This window comes from Elephantulus edwardii, unplaced genomic scaffold (genome assembly GCF_000299155.1).
Source record: "Elephantulus edwardii isolate Elephantulus edwardi_28Jun2011 unplaced genomic scaffold, EleEdw1.0 scaffold00212, whole genome shotgun sequence".
Taxonomy (NCBI): domain Eukaryota; kingdom Metazoa; phylum Chordata; class Mammalia; order Macroscelidea; family Macroscelididae; genus Elephantulus; species Elephantulus edwardii.
In genome coordinates, this window is record NW_006399962.1 from 2,838,908 (window position 1) to 2,848,836 (window position 9,929).

General features: G+C 46.8%; 1 protein-coding gene across 1 annotated transcript; it reads left to right on the plus strand.

The window, feature by feature from the left end:
* Window positions 1-5,271: 5,271 nt before the first annotated feature.
* On the plus strand, window positions 5,272-9,609 carry TAC3 (tachykinin 3). Its single transcript, XM_006897674.1, has 5 exons — window positions 5,272-5,385; window positions 8,110-8,218; window positions 8,416-8,445; window positions 8,891-8,944; window positions 9,536-9,609. Exons 1-5 carry the CDS (start codon window positions 5,272-5,274, stop codon window positions 9,607-9,609), a joined length of 381 nt encoding a protein of 126 aa, XP_006897736.1.
* Window positions 9,610-9,929: the final 320 nt, after the last annotated feature.

Consider the following 9,929-nt stretch of genomic DNA (forward strand, 5'->3'; position numbering starts at 1 on the left):
TTCTCCAGTAGGGTAAAAAGGGAGTCAAGGATTCTGAAGCTTTGTCTGACATACTTTGGGCATGTTGCAAGGAGGGACCAGTCCTTGGAGAGGAACATCATGTTTGGGGGTGGTGGTGGAGGGACAGTGTAGGAGAGGAGGACCCCCCCTCGATGAGATGGATCGTTTCAGTGATTGGGGTAGTGGGAGTAGGTGTGTCGGAGACAATGGGGTTGACACAGGATAGAGCAGGGTTTAGGGCTCTTGTACATAGGATTGCTATGAGTTGCAAGTAACTCAACGGCACATAACAACACAATGTTTTTAGATGCCTTGATTCGTAGTGACTATGACTCATAGCCACCCTGTGAACAACAGTCCTGACCGCTGCCCTATCCTGTGCCATCCTCGTCATCTTTGTGTCCATTGTTATAGTCACTGTGTCTATTCATCTTGTTGAGGATTTTCCTCTTTTTCATTGGTCCTCCATCTTTCCAAGCATGATGTCCTTTCCTAAGGACTGGACCTAAACCAACATGCCCAAAGAACGTGAGACGAAGTTTCCCATTCTTGAGTCTAAGGAGTACTCTGGTTGCACTTTCTCCAAGACATATATGTTTGTTCATTTTCTAAAATTTTTTTAATTATTAATTTCAATGAAAATTTACAGAAGCTTTGGATTTCCATTCATTCATTGTTGCACTTTTCCCCCTTCCCAACCCTCCCCCTCAATACACTCCCCTCTTGGAAAAGTAAAAGAAAAATTCTTTCATTTTTTTACAAACCCTCCCCCCAGGTGCACTTCACTATGCAGCCTTCGCAAAGCGACATGTCTCCTGTCATGACAAAAATACCTAATCACATATCCCTTTTAAACAGTTTTCTCCCTCATCTGTTTCAATGCAGTATACGTTATTAAACCCATCCTTCCCAGTCTCCCCCCAACCCCAATGTCAGTCCTGTTTTACAACAGTGGCACCATGTGGTATTTGTCCTTTTGTGACTGAGATACTTCACTCAGTATAATGTCTTCCAGGGTCACCCATTTGGAATAATGTTGCATGAATTCCTTGTTTTTCAATGCAGTGTAGTAGTCCATGTGTGAATATATCAGAGCTTTTTGATCCATTCGTTTGTTGATGGGCACTCAGATTGTTTCCAACTCCTTGCTATTGTGAACAAAGCCGTGATAAACATGGGTGTGCATATATCTGCTTGGGTGTCAGTTATGGTCTCTTTGGGGTATATACCCAGTAGAGGAATTGCTGGGTAAAATCGTATTTCTATTTGCAACATTTTGAGAACGCACCATACCGCCTTCCACAGTGGTTGCACCATTTTACACATCGACCAACAGTGAATAAGGGTTCCAGTTTCTCCACAACCTCACCAGCATTTGTTACTTGCTGTTCTGTTAAATTTTGCTATGATATCTCCTAGTTGCTTTGTATTTGTTCATTTTTTTAAAATTTCTACTAGTTTATTTACAAAATTAGAATACATTGTTTTCAAGAACAAATTCTTTCAATTTCCCTCACCCCCGCACCCCCATCAAATTGTACAACCTGAAAATTGATCTCCCTCTTCCCTGCACATCCACATCCCTCTGCTTCCAACCTCTCCCACCTCTCTTGGATCCTTATGTTTGTTCTTTTGACAGTTCATGGGACACTCAGTATTCTTCTTTTTTATCACAACTCAAGGCATACATTGAATAAGTATGGTGAAAAGACACAACCCTGATGCAAATTTTAACCCATGCAAGGTCTCCTTGTTCTGTTTGAATGCATACTTCTTGGCTCATGTACAGGTTCTGCATGGGCACAATGAAACGTTCTGGAATTCTTGTTTTTCTCAATATTATCTGTAAGTTATTATGATATTCAAAGTTAAATGCCTTGATATAGTCAATAAAACACTTGTAAACACAATTCTGGTATTCTCTGATTTCAGCCAAGATCCATCTGATATCAGCCATGATAGCCTTCATTTTATGATCTCTTTTGAATCTCAAATCACTCAAGTTTCTTGGGGATGTGGGCCATCCATTTCCTCTGGAAGCTAATTATTCCCCCTACAGACCAAATCCCACTCCTGTGCATTACAAACAATGGGAGACTTGGAGAGATAAAAACTTGCATTTGAGGTTGTTCTTTGCTGATCAGCACCTAGATGTTCCAGAGTAACTTCATCACCTGAGGCTCAGTGTCTGCATATGAAAAATAAGAATATTTTCTACTTACATAATGGTGGTGATAAAATGAAATGTTTTATGTAAGAGTAGATCACTAAATGAAAAGAAAATGTTGTAAAAATATGTTGCATTACAAGAAATAGAAAATAAAAACAAAATGAAAGGGTAGATCACAACAAACTGTGGCTAACTGTAAGAATGGGGACCCCAGAATATGTGATTGTGCTTATGTGAACCCTACACTTGGACCAGGAGGCAGTCATCAGAACAGATCAAAGAAACACTGTGTGGTTCAAAATCAGGAAAGCTATGCATAAGGGATGCATCCTCTCTATATACCTTTTCAATCTATGTATGGAACAGATCATCTGAGAGGCTGCGTTCTATGAGGAAGAATGTGGCACCAGGATTGGAGGAAGACTCAACAACAACCTGCATTATGCAGATAACACAACCTTGCTTGCCAAAACTGAGGTGGACCTGACGATTTGCTGCAGAAGGTCAAGGACTTGAGCCTTCAATATGGATTGAAGATCACCATTTAAAAAGCAAAGATTCTCACCACAGTGTTGTGATAGATGGAGAAGAGATTGAGATTATTAACAGCTTCAGTTTGCTTGTCTCCACAATCAATGTTCTTGGTACCAACAACCAGGAAATCAAAAGATGAATTGCATTGGGAAAATCTGCTGTCAAGGACCTTTCCAGAGTACTGAAGAATAACGAGACGAAGGTGTGCGTGATCCAGGCCATGGTCTTCTCAGTTACTTGCTGTGCCTCAGAAATCTGGAAAATGACTAAGGTTGATAGAAGGAGAATTGATGCCTTTGAATTGTGGTGCTGGAGAAGAGTATTGAATATACCATCGACTACCAGGAGAACAAATAGGTTCCTCCTGGAGAGGGTGAAACTAAGCTTTTCTAGGCAAGGATTCTGAAGCTCTGTCCAACATACTTTGGGTATGTTTCAAGGAGGAACCAGTCCTTGGAGAAGGACATCATGCTTGAAAAAGTGGAGGAACAGTGCAAGAGAGGAAGACCCTGGATGAGATGGATTAACTCATTGACTGGGGTAATGGGGATAGGTGTTTCAAAGACAATTAAATGGGCTCAAGATAGAGCAGGATTCAGAGCTATTGTACATAGGGTGGCTATGAGTTGAAAGTGACTCTGTGGTACATAACAACAGCAACAGCATGCAGGAGCACTTTGTAAATATTTATGCCTAGCACCATTCTACGGGACTTAGGGTTGGAGTGATGAATCATTCTGATTAGTTTTCCACTCTGCATCTCCTCTAGCCTTTTGTCTCTGGGTCTTGTTTCTGATCCTAGTTCTGACTTTCCCCCTGGGGTTCTCTTCCTTGCATGTGAAATGAGCAGAATAAACCGCTCAACAGTGTGGAGACTTGGAGACAGGAGACTTGGAAGATCAGGGGGGAAGAAGCTTGATCTGCGGAGAGACAGATTAAATTGGAAAACATGTAATTGAGGGAAAAAAAGAGAAGCAGCAATTAAGAGATCAATGCTGAGTGGAGGCAGGGGTAGGGAACAGCTCAGCCATCATGTTCTGTTCCTTTCCTCTGGGATTACAGCAGGAGGGATAGAAGTTAGAGTTCTGGAAAAAAAATTAAGTTAAGCTGAATCAAGGTCAAGGGGTGGGATGAGGCGGTCAAGAGGAGAGACATTAAATGAAGAGGAGCAGAGAAGGGAGGCAGATCCTGGACTGGACGTTGCTGGCTTCAGTGTAGCAGGGGAAAGTGCTGGCCCTCACTTGGCATAAAGATCTGTGTGGTGGGGCAGATGCGGCCTTCCATTTGGGACAGTTTCCAGTGGCGAGGGGAGGAGGATAGAGTGAGGACTGGAGAAGATGCTAGACTCACCACTCAGTCTTCAGGCTAGCTTGGTTGTTCAGGAGGAGGGAGGCTCAGAGAGACCTCTATCTGAAATTGTCCTGGCCTGTCAGTCAAGCCTGAACCAACTGGTAGATGAACTAGGAGGGAAAGGGACTCAGAGGTCCATACCGATTGAACTAACCCGGCCCTGGAAATCTGTGAAAACCACACACAACATTCCTTAGAGTGTGTGGCTTGGGAATTTTAGAAAGTAGGTGTGCTGGACAACTTGGGCTCACTGGTGTGTGTGTGTGTGTGTGTGTGTGTGTGTGTGTGTGTGTGTGTGTGTGTGTGTGTGTGCGCGCGCTGGAGTCTCCCTCCTCCTCCCCCTAGTGTTCCCTCCTCCCCTCCAGCCACCCTGGGATTGGTGACTCTCAGCCCCTCCCCTCAGTTCCCCCAGACCCTCCCAGAGTCTTTATCAGAGAGCTGGGACCGGGTTCCTGCTACATTCCACGATCCGCTCCACTCCCTTTTCTCTCTTTTGGCAGCAGCGGCAGCATTCGTGGGCTTGGGGAGTGGGCTGTGCTGCCAGCTCCCAGATAGTACCCTGATCCAGTCAAAGCATCCGGCCCAGGCTCAGAGCCGCCCACAGGTAGGCATGATTGAGTGAGGAGGGGAGAGTGTGAGAAGGTTGGCTGTCTGGGAGCTGATGCCTTGGGGCAGGGGCCAGAATGAGGAAGGAGTGAAGGAGGTGACAGCTGCTGATAAGGACCAGGGCACCTGGAAGGTGAGCAGAAAGTGTATATGGTTAATGTTTGGAGCTTGTGGTTGTAGACGGGTTTTTCTGAACTAGAAAGTTTTTGTCTAAGTCTTGGGGTTACCTAGAGCTGGAAAATAGCTCTAGGGTCGCTTCTCAAAGAAATTGTCTGCCCCAGTGTGCATGTACCATAAGCTACCCTTTTCCTTGGGTCCTGAGAGTTCCCTGGCACCACCACACCATTGCTCATTCCCGGGCGCATGTCCTGGGGAGAAGTCTGATGACGAGCAGGGGAAATGAGCCCAAGGGGATGCAATGCCTGAAGAGTGTCTAGGCATGCCAAGGTCTTGGTAGGAGAGTTGGGGCTAGGGAAGCAGGGTCAAGCCAGGTTTCTGGTGATGTCTCCTGTGTCTGCACCTGGCTGAAGACCTGGCTTGTAGCCTCCTCTGCCTGTAGCCTGCTCCTCTCTCTCCCTTTGCCTTTCTGGCTCTTTGCCCTCATAGGCACCATGAGGAGCACCTTGCTGTTTGCAGCCATCCTGGCCTTCAGCCTGATCCAGAGCAGCTGGGCTGTCTGTGAGAAGTCGCAGGAGCAGGTGGTGCCTGGCAGGGGCCACAGCAAGGTAAGGCACCCTGAGCGGTCCCCACTCTAGCAGAGAACTGAGAGACATGCTAGGACTCTGGAGACAAGCGATGGTAGGAAGGTGGGGCAGGACTGGGAGGGGTTATCCATCAAAAGATCATTTGCCTTTGGATTTCTGTGCCTCCTTGATGGTCTTGTGTTCTCCCTGTCTCAGCTATTCTGTAAATGTCTCGTGATGCCTTGTATGTACAAGGTGCGCAACAAGTGTGTTGTGTGCTTGTTTGGCTGCTTACTTGGTGATTGGGTGGTGCTGAACTAGGGTGGTCCAAGGTTCTGAGGTCCAGCAGAGGCTTTGTGTCTTTGCAAGGTGGCAACAGCCTTGAATAGTAAGAAATGTGGTCAGGCTTTCTCTCACAAATGGTCAGTTGTATGCTGTTTTTACCTGTCAGTCATGCATGCTATTTTATTTCCAAAATGCAAAGTAAAAATGCAGATACATTTTCATACCCTCTACGCATCTGGATCCAGCAGCCTCAGGTACTCACTCCTACGATCCAAACCTCCTTCTGGACGTCTCTCCTCTACCTTGCCCACCTCTAGTTTTTGATGAGTTAGGAAATGAGAGGGAAGTTGAACCTTAATTTCCTCAGGTAGGGGTTGGCAGGGTAAGGGTATGGGAAGAACAAGGAAAATATATTTTTAAGGTTTATGAAATGAAGGCAATTGCACTGGTACAAAGGCTTTTAAGATGATTACAGGTGGAACTTATCACAGATTCAGTGTGTGAAGTCAAACTGCCTCTCCAGCTCTGAATGGTTTAGCATCTCATTACTAGAGTTGGGTAGAGTATTTGAACAATCTGGAGGAAGCGATTGTCTGAGAAGCCCTTCACTGGGCAAAAGGATTGATTGATCACAAGCTTCATCCTGGGGCAGCATGCCAGGGCACACAGCCGGCTGCCAGTCTGATAGGTGGTAGGATTTGCCCCCATCTAAAAGACAGTTCAAAAAGCACAAAGGCAGTGCCAAACGTCAACTTTTGCATGCAGACCTGCAAAGTGCCTTCATGTGCCTGGGTTCTTCTGAGACAAACTTGCTTTGAATCTTTGGATCAAAAGATGTCCTTTCTGTCCCTCTGGTAGTGAGGGGGAGGGATTGCTGTCTTATTCCCTATGGATCTTTGAGGGTGAAGGAAACCAGGCTGGGAGGCAGGTAGAATATGTACTAGATGTGTGTCTATCCAGCTGACCGGTGTGAGTGTGGGGTGCATCTTGTGTACATGTGTTTCTCAGTGCATAGAGCAGCTGAGGTTGGAGAGAAAGGCGTTACTGAGTTTCAAGGTGAAACTCCCCAAATGTGATCATTGATATTGTCCCCTCCACAGCTGCAAGTAACTTACTGTGCGTGCTCACCATCCTGCTGTGTCCCAAATTGCTTGGGGGGGGGGGTGGAATTACCAAGACAATGAAGAACCCCTGATGGGCAGCAATCCAGGATCTGGCTTCAGGGTGGGGGTGGGAGTGAGGAGGAGCGAACCCTCTTCCTGAAATTCTAGATCCAGAGCAGAAAGAGGAAGAGAGGGAAGCAGAAAAAGAGGCCTGTGAGAGGAAGAAAAAAGACGAGGTAGTGGGAAGATGGAGAGAAACGCCATTGGGCTTGAATGCAGTATGGGGATGTTCAGGCCTGCAGATGTCCCCTGGCTGTCCGCTCAACATGTCCCCAGGACTGAGACCTTTGATGTGATCATGAAGCATAAACCAGTGACATGTGCTTGGTCTGATGGACCTTTCTTGGGTGTAGGAATTTCAAGGCTAACTCACTTAATAGGGCAGCCACATCTTTGGCAAAACTTATTCCTGATGTTGTCAGGGTGAAAAAGAGCCTAAGGTCTTTCTCACTGAGTGTTTGAGAAGGGGTAGGAGGCAGGCGAAGGCCCAGGGGATAGTCTCTTTGGGAACCTAGGAGATGGAGTGATCAACCTTCCTATTTGCTTGGGACCAGCCTGGTTTTAGGAGCTCTAGAGGCCTATTGGTAAGAAGCTGCGCTACAATCTCAAAGGCATATAGTTTGAATCCACCAGCTGCTTCAGAGGAGGATGGTCAATTTCCTTCCATGCTATTTACCACCTCGGAAAACCTGCTGGAAGGTCAGTTATGGATCAGTTCTGACTCAACGGCACACAACAACAACAAATCCAGTTTTAGGACTAAAAATCTTACCCCAGAAGTCCTCAGTCCTGGGCAAATGGGTTCTTTGGGGAGCTTTTCAGGGAGCCCCACCAGCTCTAGCTCTGATAGAGTAAAATCAAAACCCAGATTCCTACTTCTGTCTTCCGTGGCTTCTTCTGGGTCAGAAGCTGGGGAATGTGCCACACTTGTTGATTCATGTGTCAAATTCCTGAACACGGGCGTATTGGCAGAAATGGGTAGAACTCCAGAGGTCTATATCCCCACCCATGGGTGCTTTTCAAACCTGCATGTGCCTCTGATTCACTTGGGTATCCTGTTAAAAAATGCAGCTTCTGTCTCAGTAGGGCTTTGGTGGGCCTGAGATGACGCATCTCTAACAGGTTCCCCTAGAGATGAGAGATGCAGCTGTTGAACCCCAGACCATACTTTGAAAACCTACTTCTCTTCTAGTGCAAACTAGAGGAACTCTGGAAACCAAGAGGATGTCAGAGTCCAGCTGTGACGAATGCAGGGCGAGGCTGTTTCTTTCACGGGGGTGTGATCTCTGCCTCAGCCCTCCTTATTTCTTTCCTCTAGAAGGACTCGGATCTCTATCACCTGCCCCCATCAGTGCTCCGGAAACTCTTAGAGAGACGCTCAGTCTCTCTGGATGGGCTGCTCAAAATGCTGAGCAAGGCCAGTGTGGGTAAGAAGCAGCCCTAAGGGGTGGGGGGAGTGCAAGGGGCAGGATTTGGAGCATGAAACAGGCACAGGAACCCTTAGAGTCAGAGGGAAACTGGTGATGGCTTAGTGAAGAGTTGAGGGTGGTGGTCTGGACCTCCCTCTGATAATCACTTTCTAGATTCAACTCCCCAATGTACACACTTATTCTTGGTTTCCCAGGTCCTAAGGAGTCACCACTTCCCCAGAAACGTGAGTAGCCCCTTCTCTCAGCCTCTCTCTGTTGACGCCTTGCTGGGATCTTCTTCCACAGGCTTAGGTCCAAGTGCTGATCTCTGATGGCGTTAACAATGTGCCAGCTGTACCTGCTCAGCTGCTGCCTCCCAAATCAAGGTGGCTTGAGGGAGCCAGGAGGAGGCAGAGTCAGAGCATGGGGACCCACTCTGGAAACCAAAGAGGTGTCAGAAGAAAGCTTTTGGTTTCTATTCAAATTCCAAGCTATGCATCTGCTGAGAGCAGAGAAATCTTGAAATGTGGAAGAGGGAGGGAGGGTGGATAGAAAAGGTAGGCTCAAGACACATGGCTGCTGAAGACAGCAAGTTAAAGAAACAGACACTTGAAACCCAGTCTCTGATGTCTTGACACGGGTCTGCGGATATGCATCTCTGTTGACTATGCGGGACCCTTTTTCCTGCAGGTGACATGCACGACTTCTTTGTGGGGCTGATGGGCAAGAGGAACCTCCAGCTGGGTAAGTGTGTTTGGAGGTACAGTAGAAGGGTTTAGGGTGTTGAAGAGGATATGACAAATGCCTCCTATTTTTAAATCAGACCCAAAGAGAATTTTTCTTTGCTATAGTGAAGCTTCCTGAGCCGCTTCTTCCCAGTCATCTTGGAGCCACAATTCTGGACCCTCTCTGAGAGAAGAGCAGGGAGACCCTTGTAGTTTAGCTCTGCTGTGCCAGGGGGCGTGTGTGGGCGGGAAGGCTCTGTGTCTCCCCTTTTCTTCACACTGAGAGTGCTTCTTCCTCCCAACTGTCTTTTAACAAAGCCCCTCAGGGAGTTCCTCACTGTTAGGTCAGAGTGAAGAGCAACTTCAGAAAAATCTCTTCTTCTACCCTGTTTAAGGAGCTCTGGGGCGGGGTGGGGGGGGGTTGTCTCATAGTAAGGACTTGTACTGCCAGTCAAAGGCATGCGGTTTGAATCCACTAGATCCACTGTGGGAGAAAGATGGGTATCTCCTCCTGTGCAATTTATAGCCTCTGAAAACCCACTGGAGAGTCAGCTATGAGCTGATTCTGACTCAACAGTACACAACAGTAACTCTGTTTACCTCACCCCAGACATGCCTATTGATGCGAACCACGAGAACGTCCCCAGCTTTGTCAGCCTCAAGTATCCCCCCATTGCAGAGTGAGGTAAGGAGGTTTGGGTGGAGAGCTGAGAGGTAATTGTATATGTGGGAGAGGAGGCCACCAATTGTACATTTCTTCCAATATAGTGGGCAACAAATACTCACAGACTTGTTCTAAAATACAATGCCAGTGCTTAGCACGCCTTTGGTCCAGTGTACAGACACTCAGAGATGTGTGCTCATACACATATAAATATCATCTTTATCTCTTTTCCCCTGTCTTATGGGGCCTGACTGACAACTGAGTGGGAAGAAGTGATGGGTGACAGGTGAGAGGCCTCTTCTCGGCTTTTCTGATGGATAATCTAGTTGGCACTCAGTTC

Excerpts from the sequence above, each read along its gene's own strand:
- TAC3 (XM_006897674.1), top strand. The coding sequence starts at position 5,272 with ATGAGGAGCACCTTGCTGTTTGCAGCCATCCTGGCCTTCAGCCTGATC. Across the intron at positions 5,386-8,109 it reads CTGGCAGGGGCCACAGCAAG|AAGGACTCGGATCTCTATCA; the intron begins GTAAGGCACCCT and ends TCTTTCCTCTAG. Across the intron at positions 8,219-8,415 it reads GCTGAGCAAGGCCAGTGTGG|GTCCTAAGGAGTCACCACTT; the intron begins GTAAGAAGCAGC and ends TTGGTTTCCCAG.